Source organism: Temnothorax americanus, unplaced genomic scaffold (assembly GCF_048541705.1).
Source record: "Temnothorax americanus isolate GAGA-0224 unplaced genomic scaffold, ASM4854170v1 Scaffold15, whole genome shotgun sequence".
Classification (NCBI taxonomy): Eukaryota; Metazoa; Arthropoda; class Insecta; order Hymenoptera; family Formicidae; genus Temnothorax; species Temnothorax americanus.
The window spans coordinates 2586086-2598515 of NW_027509286.1; the positions used below are offsets into that span (position 1 = coordinate 2586086).

The 12430-nt window shown below is 40.9% G+C and overlaps 4 protein-coding genes across 10 annotated transcripts; 2 read left to right on the forward strand and 2 right to left on the reverse strand.

Annotated features, from left to right (window-relative positions):
• The first annotated feature begins 429 nt into the window (after positions 1 to 429).
• Positions 430 to 1652, forward strand: LOC143895005 (18S rRNA aminocarboxypropyltransferase-like). 2 transcript variants are annotated; one of them, XM_077401756.1, is made up of 4 exons: positions 430 to 566; positions 657 to 832; positions 918 to 1308; positions 1394 to 1652. In XM_077401756.1, exons 1-4 carry the CDS (start codon positions 431 to 433, stop codon positions 1501 to 1503), a joined length of 813 nt encoding a protein of 270 aa, XP_077257882.1. In that variant the 5' UTR covers position 430; the 3' UTR covers positions 1504 to 1652. The 2 variants fall into 2 exon arrangements, with proteins under 2 accessions (XP_077257882.1, XP_077257883.1); XM_077401757.1 differs by having other exon boundaries at positions 1412 to 1652.
• Positions 1491 to 4254, reverse strand: Dnaaf3 (Dynein axonemal assembly factor 3). 4 transcript variants are annotated; one of them, XM_077401748.1, is made up of 7 exons: positions 4088 to 4254; positions 3749 to 3898; positions 3486 to 3675; positions 3073 to 3243; positions 2744 to 2923; positions 2426 to 2660; positions 1491 to 2362 (listed from the first exon to the last, which is right to left on the reverse strand). In XM_077401748.1, exons 1-7 carry the CDS (start codon positions 4092 to 4094, stop codon positions 2063 to 2065), a joined length of 1233 nt encoding a protein of 410 aa, XP_077257874.1. In that variant the 5' UTR covers positions 4095 to 4254; the 3' UTR covers positions 1491 to 2062. The 4 variants fall into 4 exon arrangements, with proteins under 4 accessions (XP_077257874.1, XP_077257872.1, XP_077257873.1 ...); XM_077401746.1 differs by having other exon boundaries at positions 3749 to 4010; XM_077401747.1 differs by having other exon boundaries at positions 3486 to 3636; positions 3749 to 4254.
• Positions 4255 to 4393: 139 nt separating this feature from the next.
• LOC143894993 (uncharacterized) lies at positions 4394 to 9555 on the reverse strand. Of its 3 annotated transcripts, none has more exons than XM_077401725.1 (10): positions 9197 to 9555; positions 8397 to 8742; positions 7877 to 8109; positions 7383 to 7725; positions 6899 to 7111; positions 6416 to 6824; positions 6155 to 6304; positions 5155 to 5595; positions 4865 to 5055; positions 4394 to 4778 (listed from the first exon to the last, which is right to left on the reverse strand). In XM_077401725.1, the coding sequence occupies exons 2-10, from the start codon at positions 8733 to 8735 to the stop codon at positions 4530 to 4532; spliced, it is 2568 nt and encodes an 855-aa protein (XP_077257851.1). In that variant the 5' UTR covers positions 8736 to 8742; positions 9197 to 9555; the 3' UTR covers positions 4394 to 4529. The 3 variants fall into 3 exon arrangements, with proteins under 3 accessions (XP_077257851.1, XP_077257850.1, XP_077257852.1); XM_077401724.1 differs by having other exon boundaries at positions 5155 to 5616; positions 9197 to 9554; XM_077401726.1 differs by lacking the exon at positions 9197 to 9555 and having other exon boundaries at positions 5155 to 5616; positions 7877 to 8069; positions 8397 to 8536.
• A 366-nt stretch (positions 9556 to 9921) lies between these two features.
• LOC143895003 (uncharacterized) lies at positions 9922 to 12225 on the forward strand. The gene is made up of 4 exons (XM_077401752.1): positions 9922 to 10266; positions 10358 to 10510; positions 10598 to 11311; positions 11595 to 12225. The coding sequence occupies exons 1-3, from the start codon at positions 10114 to 10116 to the stop codon at positions 11291 to 11293; spliced, it is 1002 nt and encodes a 333-aa protein (XP_077257878.1). The 5' UTR covers positions 9922 to 10113; the 3' UTR covers positions 11294 to 11311; positions 11595 to 12225.
• The last annotated feature ends 205 nt before the right edge of the window (positions 12226 to 12430 follow it).

Consider the following 12430-nt stretch of genomic DNA (forward strand, 5'->3'; position numbering starts at 1 on the left):
CCCTGAAACAGGGGAACAATTGTTACGAGGTTCAATAATTTTATGACGATTTGTTTGATGCCAAATCTTCAACAGAAACCTTTGTTTCTCCACAAAATAACATCGAACGAGTACATTTTTATTAAAATTCAAGGTAAGAAGGTTAAAACAAGGTTTATCGCAGATTCAACTTGTACAGTTGCAATGGTTGTGTAATTGCAGAGCTCTAAATATTCGTGATAACTACGCGTGAAGTCAACAACAAAGAAATCCAAATAGTTACGTGTGCGTGAGGTTGACGTTTCTGCTGACAATCGGTGCCGTACCTACAACACGATGACGGAACGGACGTTAGGTTAAAGCGCGATTAGACGTCAACGCAATTTGGGAAAAAAACACGTTGGAGAAAGGGTACTTAGGGTACCGAAGCAGCGCGCGGAATATCTGGGAAATGTCGGGACGTAGAAGGAAGGACAAGAACAAATTGCTGCGGAGGAGGCCCCGTCACGTTCTCGGCAAGGAGCAAAGATACCATCAAATGAGAGACCGAGAGTCCGAGGGATCGGACAAGGAGAATGACGAGACAGGTTAGATTCGGGCCATTCGGGGATGAATTTCCTTGGGAATTCGTGTCTTGCAACTGATGGTTACTGATGGGATTGCGTTCGAATTTGCAGAGACAGCAAACGAGTGGCCGTTGCCATTTCCCGTGGCTATGTGGGACCTGATTGACCTGAAACACCGCGACCCCGGGAGAAGCACCGGCAGGAAGCTGGTGAGACATGGCTTGACAAAGCTGCTGCGACTGGACGCGCGATTTCCAGGCTTGTGCCTTACTCCGGTGGACAGCAAGGTATAGAAAACGGAGAAACAATATGGTATACGCAACGGCGACCACCTCGTCCAGAAGATAATCTCGGATGTAATATCGGTTGCAGACGTTGCGGTGCGTGACTCCGCTGGATCGCGAGATTGTTGAGAAGTACGGCTGTGCGGTTGTGGATTGCAGCTGGTCGCGTATAGACGACACTCCCAGAGTGAAGACGGGCCATCGTCGCATACTGCCCTTCTTGGTCGCTGCCAATCCGGCAAACTTCGGGAAGCCCTGCGAGTTGAGTTGCGTCGAGGCTATCGTGGCTACTTTAATTATAACGGGATTCCCGGACGAGGCTAAGCTGTATCTTGAAAAGTTCCGCTGGGGAGACTCGTTCCTCGAGCTGAACGGCGAACTGTTGGAAAAGTACGCTCGTTGCGCAAGTCCTGAAGAAGTAATAGCGGTACAAGAGAAGTTTATAAATGATGCCTGGCAGGAGAAGATAGATAGACTTGGTAAGAATATCTAATTCCCTGATTCTCTCTCTTGCTTCTGTCCTCTACCTATTTTGTATCTCTTAATATCATATCTATTCCTTAGCGCTTCCTGACTTTCCAGAAAGTGATACAGAATCTGAAGAAGAGGAGGAAGAAAAAGATGGGGACGCAGTGTCCGAAGTAGCTAAAGAACTAGCCGGTACAAGAATATAAAGTATAATATTGTGCAATGCAACTATTTGATGATCAAGTGATACAAGCACTTTTACATATGTGAACATTTTGTACATTTTGTTGAAATATTTTATAGATTCATAATATATATAAATTATGTAGTATATGATTAAAGCAATGGGAAAGGATCTCTTCGATTGGTTTTTTCTTATCTATTTCATATATTATATATTCTTTCAGAAAATATATAAGATGGTAAACTGGACGAATACATCTCAGTTTTATATACTATAACTTCCTGATTTTCTAAAAACATATTGAAGCATATTGAAAATTTTACATTAATCCAATAAAACTTAAAAAAGAAAGATAAGAATAAAAAAAAGATTTATCGTTTAGAGAAACTGCCTTTAATTAATAGGGATCGAAAATTATTGATTCGTTTTTCAATTTGAGCTTAAACGGACATTTTATTTTTTATAAAATATCCATATTTCTTTGATTATTGATCAAACTTTTTATTTTAGTTTAATTGCACATGTGTGATGTATATTTATAATTAATATTAAACCATTAAGAGAGAGATATATCCAACTACTTAATCCTTGCAGAAACGAGCAAAAATATGTTCATTAGAATCGAAGTCGTAAAGTGAACGGAGTCCATTTTCCTGCGCGATTTCTTTCAGTTCTTTGGTAAAGTTCTGCAAATCCTCTTTGCGAAGATCTGCCATATGTTTACGTAATTCCACAATTATCGGAGCACCGGTAGATATCAACGGTGCCAGATTCGCCAATTGTTTTGTCATGTTATGTGCCACCCAAATCAGATGGAATCTATTTACGTATTCGCATTTAGACTTGAGAGACTCCAGCGACGTTGCAGGATGAAAGATTATCTAAAAATGAAACTATTGTGTACAAAATATTCATTGGCTCGTTGCAGAGCATACGAAACGTACTTTGTGATTTGGTACTTCCATCCAGGAAATCATTTTACCCTTCTTAGATTTCTCCTCGGTGCTTATCCACGATTCGTTTTCCATTTCAATGTCCGGCATTTGGCTCACTATAATGCCATTTAAAATTGAAGCATCCCTGTGAGCACCGACGTGATCCTCGCACAGCGGCTCTTTCGTTCTTATTTCGTGAATTGCACGCATTACCTCACGTTCGGCAACGTCGGTTGCCCTGAGCCTTTGATATGTACGAATTTAAGAATTTTTATTTTATTATATGGAAAACAAGCGCGCATTTGTCTATCGATTATATTTTATTACTTGTCTCCGTTTTTTTCAACAGTGGACCAAGTAAAAAAGGGACCGTTCACGATGTCTCCCATGTACGCGTAATGTATAAAACCAGGTCCGTGTTGAATTATATTATTTAACAGAGTCGGATTGCTCCTGACTGGTTCCCCTTCAAGCCATGTAAAAGCTACTCCGTTATTTCTCCAAAACCTAATAATTATAATAATAATAATACACTGTATTATCGCAGCTGATTCATACATTGAAATAATTATTTCATCTCAGGTAGCATAGCTCGTTGCTTTGATCGTAAAATTTGTATACAGCTTTAACTGTACGCTCACTATGTACAAACGTACCTATATTCTTGTACAGTAAGATTAGTGGTACATCTGGGCTTTAAAACCATATAATAATCCCAGTCAAAAACGCCTTCTCTGTAATCGTATCTTGTTTTTAATAATTTCCTGATTCTGCGATCCCAATAATTCACGATGGGAACTCCCTCGCGTGTCGCACGCGTCCAAAATCTTTGATACAAGAAATTATTATAGAAATTGGTACACACAGAAATGCGACACATAAATGTTCGCGGAGGACATCAAGTACCTTTGCTTGAAACCAGTGGCGAATTTTCCATTAGGTCTACATCTAGGAGCTATGCATAGAAATTAAGCTTTGCTTGTGCCGCTTGTGCGTCATAGAATATTAAAATCCGCCACTGTTTGAAACCATCGTTTCCCTATGACGTGTTCCCTTAAATTTAACTTACTTAAAAATGCATTCCAAATTATCTCTGTCCTTGTGCTTGAATTTTTCTAACGATAACCACGGACAGTCGACGGTCCGAGTTGGAATATCGATCAGTTGTTTGGCGCATTTTGCCAGATATTTAGCCGTAGCCGGTCTCAAAAGGGTGTTCCCTAAAATCTCCAAATAATATCGCGTCGCCTCTTGCAGTCCTTTAGTATGTCAATCACACATATGTGTTAACTCCTTTGACTTACAGTAGACTTGATATCCGCTAGTACATACCTAAATCGTTCTCTAAGCAAATGCTTAATAAAAGTATCGATCTAGCAACTTGCTCCAAAGTCGGTTCGATAACGTGATATGTGATAGTTTGATCAGGATGTGTGTAAGATGAAGCTAGAGTCTTCACAATGTGCCGTGCATCGCCAGAACCTACAATCAATACTTCAATATTGCTTAAAACACGGTCTTCTCTTTGTGCTACTTCAGCTTGTAAATCTAGCGGTTGACTGTATCCCCACCACATGTTTCAAGATTTGCTAAACTTTACAATACAAAATATATATTCTTATAGAATCTCGTCTATGCATATACAATTATCAGGATTTCTATTGCCGTTACCAAGCATGACTCAGCACGAGCTGCACGACTCAAGGATCTGTTATCTCCATGACAACTTCATATACTACAAATGAAGAAAATGCTTATTTGAATCCTATTTCGTTGTAACAAGTATTCCAAATTCCTTTCTAAGACGCATTCTGTCTAAACAGAAGTATATGCATAAGTTAATTGGAGGCAGAAATTAAATGAATAGAAAGACATGGCTAAGAGGAGTAAGAAGTGTTATATTAAAATAAAAACGTTATAGATTTATATATAATAAAATTATAAACATATTATTATATATAGTGACATAGTCATGTCTTTTAGACTTATAAAACCATTTATTTATTCCTATATATATAGAATCTGTGACACAGATAAAAAATAGCTCCCTTTTGAACTTTCCTTCAACGAAGTTCGTTTATAAAGTTTCTACGTATTTATTCAGCACGACAGCTCATTTGTCCCTCTTTTTCTGTGCTCGTTTGTTACCACAGCGTTGCAGAAGATCGGTAATAGGTCCTTTGTGTTGAAATATAGCGACAAGCTGTGTACGTGCTTCGTTCATGCCTTCGCTGATTAAACTACTGCGTTGCATGTTCCCCTTAATCAGTTCATTCACACGCTCAAGCCCGTCACTATGTTTACTTTTTACAGTTTGCTGCGATTCCAGTAGCATGAGCGTCGTTTTTAATTTTTCATGAACCTACAAATATATGATTCGTACAAACGTGATTCGCCGAGCATAAATAAATTGAAGGAAAAGCTAAACAATGTAGCGAGTCAATATACCTGTTTTTCAAGGGCCGCAATATCTTCCATTTGTGTGGTGAGATGATAGATTTTCCACCCATTTAGTTTCTGTAATACGTGTTTCTGTTGCGCCAATTCGGCAACCGTTGGTCTTCTTTCCTCACGGGGTCGAACATCGCTAGGTCTTCTATAATGGTGTAATCTAGTTGCCCATTTGCTTTTCCAAGAACCTAAAAACAAGTGATATGTGATTAGAAGGGATGTATTCCGAATCAACATAGAAATTACGAATCGATATAACGGAAGGTAATAATTTATATTACATGTACCTAACAAACTTGGTACAGGCCGCGTCCGTATTGTGATTTCCGTTTGCTGAGTAGACGATTTAATATCACTTTGTACATTGGAGAGTTGCCTTTTGTCGGACAACTTCTCTTTTGATTCCTCTTTGCTCTCCTTCTTCAATTTTTCCTCCGTGATAAATTGCATCTCTTCCTCCGTACATCTAGGCTCAGTTAATTCTACACCTGTAAGTTGTTGCTTGCGAGGCTTTTTTCTCGGTGACATTTCTATGATGGGATTGATCGTAATCCTGGATTGGTCAAGTTCCTCGTCAAGACCCGGCGAAGACGTGGCAGATACGGTTGTGGATCCAGAACTTTGGCATCCACCACCATCCTGATCTCCTTTCGGCGAACACGGCGGACTGGACATTGATCTACTCGATGGCAAGGACGCTAATACGGGAACTAAATTTTTAGCTGCACCTGCAAGAAATTGCGACTCCCCTGTGAAATTGAAATTCTATAATGGAATTCTATAATCTTCATTAAAAAGTATAATTTATTAGCAAAAAATTTCAGATCTTATCACATAATAGACGATAAAGAAAATAAACAACTAAATTATTAATTATGATAACATACCGAAAGAACATATAAAAAATTTATCTTCAATGTATCTAATATTGAATATCTAATGAATATCTATCCTAGTGTTCTTTTCGTTTTAAAGTGCTTCAACATACTAGAAACAAGAATTTTTTTTTTTTATATATATATGTAAGCACGACTATTACATATAAATATTTTGTTGTTATATATAAGGTCAATGTTTCCACAAGCAGGTTTCAACACGTTGCAAAATCGAATCTTCCAATTTCTTATAAATTAATAAGATGTATTTGAAAAAATTATCAGTATGCTGTTTTAATTAAATTTATCCCATTCCTTATTTTATACATTTATACGTGTATAATTGTCTCGAGAATATTTTTTGTACATGTTATGGCTTCAATTGTACTTACTAATTTTAACACAACTATACCTTTAACTGGTGAATTGTCATGATCTCTCTTTCTCAGAATGCTTGGTCTGGGAGATGCGTTGGGTTTACCCCCGTGGGGTTCTTCATATCCTGGCTCAACAACTAATCTCACTGGCTGCACTGAAGCCTGACGCAATTGCGAGTACGTTCCTGAAAAGCAAGATACAGTTCTTCTGTTTATCACAGCATTATTTTTATCGCTAAAGAATGTAGGGGAGATAAATAATTTATCTGTTCGCCTACTTTAAATCATGACATTACCTGTAGTCTCAAAAGAGAGATACGTAGTAGTCGTATGCGGCGGATGTATGTACTGTCCTTGAACCGGCTGAGTGGAGCTTGTGGGTGTACCGCTGTTGGTGGACGACATACGTAAGTTAGCTTGCGGCGCTGGTTTGACTTGAACGGTTTGTCCGATATTTTGGGGCTGCGTGGGAGCGGGCTTGATTGGCGCCGATGCAGCCCTGACCGGTAGAGCGATCGGCAAAGGGTGCAAGGACATTCCTTGCACGGTTGCGATTTTCGCAACCGTGGTTGGAGCCGTTTGCAATATGCGCATCGCATTCGACTGTGTATTCGCGGTGGTTGTAATTACTTGTGACACGGTACTGAGGCTCGACAGGGACGCGACGGTTTGAACGACACGCGGCGCACCTTGCTGTGGTTGAACCTGTTCACATTATTATTATTTGTTTATCATCTTGAATTTTCAATATATTGCAAATTAAAGAATACAGTCTCTACCTGTTGAGAGGGAATAACGATGTGGCTAACGGTCGACGGTCCGGCAACCGTGTTACCACTAATTGACAACTGTCGAGCTACTGTTGGTTCCACCGAACCGATGGTAACCGAAGCCGCACTGCTTATTCTGTTCGCTGTCTCCGCGATGGGTGTCGACACAGCTATACGTTTCGTCGTACCCGTCGTAGTCAGAGGTCTGCTAGACTGAGCGGGCTGAACATTTCAATAAAATTTATAAGTTCATAAATTGTACAGCTTTTCTCTTTACATTTATGTGCAATCCAGAAAAGTTGTACACTCAACCGTCACGTATGCCTTCACCTCCGGGTCGAATGCATTGTGTCGATATTCGTGTACCATGACTCAAAACTGTGTTTGACAACTGTAAGTTTTTGAAAGTGCATAAAAGAGTAAACAAAAAACTTGTACAATATTACACATACATGTATTATAATTATATATAAAGATATATTATATGATTTACTTGAACGGTTTGTGCCGACGATCTGGTTGGTTGCGACGTCTGTGACACAGTTACTACTTGCGGTGTCGGCGGTCTGTTTTGTGCGACTGGATGTCTGGTAAGATTAGTTTGTAAGATGGGCGTTATTAACCTGGACGGACTACCAGTGACCATGGTAGCTTGAACAGATCTTCCCTGATTGGCTGGTGTAATTAGTCGCGGTTGTTGTCCCGTATACACGGTAGACGATGGCCTGGCAACTCTGCTGACGGATGGCGCGGGGTGCCTTTGTGATTGTGGCTGCGCGTATAACGCGACGGACGTTGTCTTAGGTGGCCATTGGGGATTGGAGATTGGTGTATTGCTACGACGTAACAGGTTTGCCCATTAAAACAATTTTGCACATATGTACCTCTAATTAGCTAATTTAATTTCTTTCTTTCTCTTAATTATATTGTTTCGTCTCTTTAACCATCGCTTAAAAAATTGTTTCACTTTATCACACGTATATGTACCCTGGTCTAGTAGTAGGCACAATCTGTCCCGTATTCGTCCTGATAATAGGAGTGGCGACTGTTGATCTGGGTGCGGCAATATTGGCAACCGCGGCAGGTCCTCGCGGTACGTGGTACGTGGCTGGCATACCGACGGGATGTGACGACATTTGTGCTTGCGGTGGGTTTTGCCTCTCCACGGTAGTTAACATTTCTGGTGATATTATTTTTACTGTAGGTCCTAAAGAACATAACTAGAAGCGGTGGATTTGGTATTAATAAATCTATCACAAAATGCACGTACGATCGTTTTAAAGCGTTTGACAAGTAACTCTTTCCCACATTTATTATTAAGATACCCTATATCGTATAAAATGTTATTTTACTCGGCACATTTAATACTGAATGTCGAAATAAAATTTTACTACTACGAGGTTTAAAATAAACTAGCAATTGCAGCACTAGTTAGCACTCCTGTAATAAACGTAACACATTTATTCATATTATAAACGTTATAATTTCAGCACGATGCTACAATTACCGTTGTCGTTATTTTACTGGTTTCTGCTGACGCGGTGGCACCCGAGGGCACCACAGGCTTCATTAAGGACAGCTTGGGATTGGGATTCATGTCCAGCGACACTGACTTGCCCACCAGACCACCGGGCGTCCCCACACTCCCCACCGATCCAACAATAGTCTGGGTCGGCTGAATGCTTTGTATAGTACTCTGCACCACGCTCTGTACGCTCTGCAGAGTGCTCTGCACACTCTGTACATTCTGTTGCATTGTAGTTAAGTTCTGCGCCACGGTCTGCACAGTCGTTTCCGGCAGACGCTTGTCGCCGCCGCTACTCACGGTGCTCATCGTAGTGTTCATGGTTGCGCTGCCGAAACAAAACAGGCGACGAATTAATTACACCCTGGTCGTACGTAGGACCGGATCGAGAAAGCGATCGGCGTGAAATCGCCAAGTCGATTGGCGACAGGCGGAGATGTCTTTTACGCGGGAGTTGACCAGCGAGCGGCTCGAGACACGTTGCGCTCCAGGTAGACCGAGCCATCCGCGTGACGTCGGTCCAGGTTGTGGTTTTATGTCAGAAGGACGCATCGGTCCCGGGTGATCAAACAACGTTGGAGGTTACGCCGCCTCGATGACGTCTGCGCGGGAAAAGACCTGGGGGAGCCGCCGCATCGTCGACCTCGCGTCTTCCCAAGGTGAAGGGGGAAAGAGCCGGGACCGTTCTCCTTCTGGCTTCCCGCGACTCCCGTGTCTCGAGCGGCCCACAAGCGGTCAACTGCCCCCCGCGTATGGCGTCGCCGTCGAGTTACGCGGCGTACCTGCGTAGAAATCCCAGCCTGGAGTAACCACGTTGAATCACTCGCAGACCCGCGCACAGCACTTCTCGCACATTCGGGCTTCTCTGACGCTCGTAACGAAGGACAACACATACCAGTGCTTGTGCAACGCTCCGAGCATCGCTACGTTTACGGCGCGCAGTGCACCAATGTAGAATGTGGTAGGTATGTAGGTACGGTATACAGTGCGGGAAGGCGACTTTTGACGTGAGCGCAAAATGTTCCACTTATTGCGCGTATACATCCGCATAGGAATTTTCTTCCCGACGAAGACGCTGATCCGAACGGCGACCAATCAGCTGCCAGCTGCAAAATTAAATTCGGTTAGCTTGGTTATGTTTCGGAGGCGAATAGTAATTTGTAATTGTCGAGGAAGAGAAAAAAGAAGATGCCACGGCGGCCGTTGCGATGTGTCGCGACCTTATCGTCGATTATTCGCCGTTGCGTTTTCCTGGTGCCCTCAGCAGTTGCCCTATGGCCAGAAGTCGGCGCGAACACCCTCCAGCTCCGCCCCTGGTACTTTCCCCCGGTCGGGCACTCGTCCACGAGAGAATCGGCTTCGAAACTCCAGACCTAAATTTTTGTCAACGCGTTAGCTTGCTTTGTAAAATTTCGGGTAAGGTGTATGGATTTCTAATGACATTTTTGTGTGGTTTTCCGCAGATGTGCATAGCGTCAAAACGCCTTCGATCAAGACGCCAAACAAAACACGAAAGGATCGTACCGCGTTCCTCTAATCAGAGTTGTCAACTTGGCAGTTGGCAGTTCTGGCCAAATTCTGCGGGGGAAAAAGAGCCATCTTTAAACGACGCACGCGCACGACAGTGCTGCGTACACGCGACAACAACATCCCAAGTCCGAATTATCATTCGAATTTTGAAGAATATTAATTGTGCAGAATGGGTGGCTGTGCCGCGCCTTTTTGCAATAATTCTTCAAGAAAGGGTTACGTCATGAAAGTGTTTCCCAGAGACCCGCAGCGTCGGGCTCTATGGGAGCGAAACGTTCCACGCGAAAATTGGACGGCGACGAATAATTCGTGCCTCTGCGAGGTTGGTTTCCGATTCCATTGCGCGTATGAAATAGAAAAAGAAAATTTTTTTTATAAACTGCAATAGTAATGTGTATTTTCCATTTATACAGATGCATTTTGCCCCAGAAATGTGGGAACGCAGACGCGACGGGAAGCGAAAATTAAAATTGGAAGCGATCCCAACGTTGTTTGGATTTTTTGTAAAAAAGGATAAGGATTTAAGCAGAAATAAGGAAGCGTCAAAGGAACCCGTCGAAGAGCAAGTGAGTACCGATAGATGCGTTAAAATTATAAAAGGATGCAGAAGTATATATATACACTTACACACATATTTCGTCGACTTCTTACAGACGAGTATCAATAATACGTCACAGACGAGCATTGAAGATTTGGAACGTGATACAACAAAGGACACAGCGGAGTGTGTTACGGTAAATGTCATTTCAGATTGTAATACAGAAAGCGACCTTGCAGATGCCGTAGACGCTTCTACCGTAGAAAATAACAAAACGATAAAGGAGGAATGCGCGAAGGTATTGACGGCATCTACCTCTGATACGTGTACGGCATGTACCTCTGAATCTGAAAAACTAAAAGTGGAAGAAAAAGAAAAATATGAAGAATTAATGAAACAAAGGCTGAACATAATGAGAATGCGAAAGAAAATAAAAGCGCTGGAATATATGAAACAGTCGCTGCAACATAAAATTAAAAATGACAAATACACGAAGGCTCTACGTAGAATATTCAACGAAGATCAAATAGCGGCATTGTGTACGAAAAGCCAGAGAGGTAGAAATTGGTCCAACGAAACTTTACAGCGTGCTCTCAAATTGAAGCTTGTCTGCGGAAACCATGGGTATGAAGAAATTCTTCGTCAAGGTTACCCATTTCCCTCTTTGCGAACATTACGAAGACGATTAGAAGATTTCAAACGTGAGTCTGACATTTCGAAGATGCTTGCCTTCGCAACGCATGAGGAGTCTTACTTTCACGAAGATACCGATACCGAGGATGACGAAGCAAGCGCTACAGAAGCACTGTAATAGTTCCAAATGAAACAGGTATTGCTATGCGATACATATGCATGGTTACTTTTCACTCTTATTTCGTCGTTATTGCCGACCTACCTCATCTTCTCAAAAATCCGATAAGCTTTAATTAGTTTTAGTAAAGTGATAACTATTTCTGAAAATATCGTACACAAATATTAGTTACCGACAAACAAAATATATACTAAAATGCTTCGATAAACTGCTGACATTATTGATCGTTAGAAACATAGTAGGATATTATTTTATAGATAACAGTTTTAATGGTAAATCAGCAAAGGTAATAATATTTCAGATTATGCGTAAAGCAGAAGCAGTGGGCCTCCGCGTGAATTTTATACCACGGGGTCCAGGAAACGCTGGAACTTGGAAACCGTTGGGTATTAACACAGGAAGATATAGTAATACAGTCAAGTTGTATCATACATTCTTGCGATATAAATAGGTATTTGCACGTTATTGCCGACCTACCTCATCTTCTCAAAAATCTGATAAGTTTTAATTAGTAATAAAGTGATAACTGTTTCCAAAAATATCGCATACAAATATAAGTTACCGACAAACAAAATATACTAAAATGCTTCGATAAACTGCTAATTATTTAAGAAAATTCGGGATTAACATTATTAATATAGCCATAATTGATTTCCCGATAAGAATTTTATGTTTTCCATACGCAATAAGAATTCACATTAATATTTATATAAAGATTATTGTTTTAGAAATTAATCGCGTTTTAGTAATAATGTTGTGATTCAAGATAGTTATCCTGCGTTTTTCTTTTTTCAGTCATTTTTTTTAACGAATTCTTTTTACTTTCGAAAACGTTTCGCGAAAGCCGTTATTTTTTCATGTCCATGTTCACGTGGTTCATTATATATTCCATTTTAATACACGAGTGTCGATACAATAAATTATTATTGTAATCTTTTTGTTCTTCTTTTTTCCCCTTTCCTTTCGTTTCATTGTTCAACCTGTTGATTCTCCACGTTTTCCGTACAGAGAAAATTGTTATGCCACGTATATATACAATTTTTATTACGACAATTTACTGCCATTTCCACATCGGCCAATTCAAATATCGGCGGGAGGTGCCAAGAAATGCCGGGCCAATCAAAAGTTGCTACAGTG

Excerpts from the sequence above, each read along its gene's own strand:
- LOC143895005 (XM_077401756.1), top strand. The coding sequence starts at position 431 with ATGTCGGGACGTAGAAGGAAGGACAAGAACAAATTGCTGCGGAGGAGG. Across the intron at positions 567-656 it reads CAAGGAGAATGACGAGACAG|AGACAGCAAACGAGTGGCCG; the intron begins GTTAGATTCGGG and ends TCGAATTTGCAG. Across the intron at positions 833-917 it reads TTACTCCGGTGGACAGCAAG|ACGTTGCGGTGCGTGACTCC; the intron begins GTATAGAAAACG and ends TATCGGTTGCAG.
- Dnaaf3 (XM_077401746.1), bottom strand. The coding sequence starts at position 3,992 with ATGTGGTGGGGATACAGTCAACCGCTAGATTTACAAGCTGAAGTAGCA. Across the intron at positions 3,244-3,485 it reads AATTTGGAATGCATTTTTAA|ATTTTGGACGCGTGCGACAC; the intron begins GTAAGTTAAATT and ends CTTGTATCAAAG. Across the intron at positions 2,924-3,072 it reads CTTACTGTACAAGAATATAG|GTTTTGGAGAAATAACGGAG; the intron begins GTACGTTTGTAC and ends TATAATTATTAG.
- LOC143894993 (XM_077401724.1), bottom strand. The coding sequence starts at position 8,735 with ATGAACACTACGATGAGCACCGTGAGTAGCGGCGGCGACAAGCGTCTG. Across the intron at positions 8,110-8,396 it reads CCAGTAAAATAACGACAACG|TTATGTTCTTTAGGACCTAC; the intron begins GTAATTGTAGCA and ends CACCGCTTCTAG. Across the intron at positions 5,056-5,154 it reads GCCTGTACCAAGTTTGTTAG|GTTCTTGGAAAAGCAAATGG; the intron begins GTACATGTAATA and ends ACTTGTTTTTAG.
- LOC143895003 (XM_077401752.1), top strand. The coding sequence starts at position 10,114 with ATGGGTGGCTGTGCCGCGCCTTTTTGCAATAATTCTTCAAGAAAGGGT. Across the intron at positions 10,267-10,357 it reads ATAATTCGTGCCTCTGCGAG|ATGCATTTTGCCCCAGAAAT; the intron begins GTTGGTTTCCGA and ends CCATTTATACAG. Across the intron at positions 10,511-10,597 it reads AGGAACCCGTCGAAGAGCAA|ACGAGTATCAATAATACGTC; the intron begins GTGAGTACCGAT and ends GACTTCTTACAG.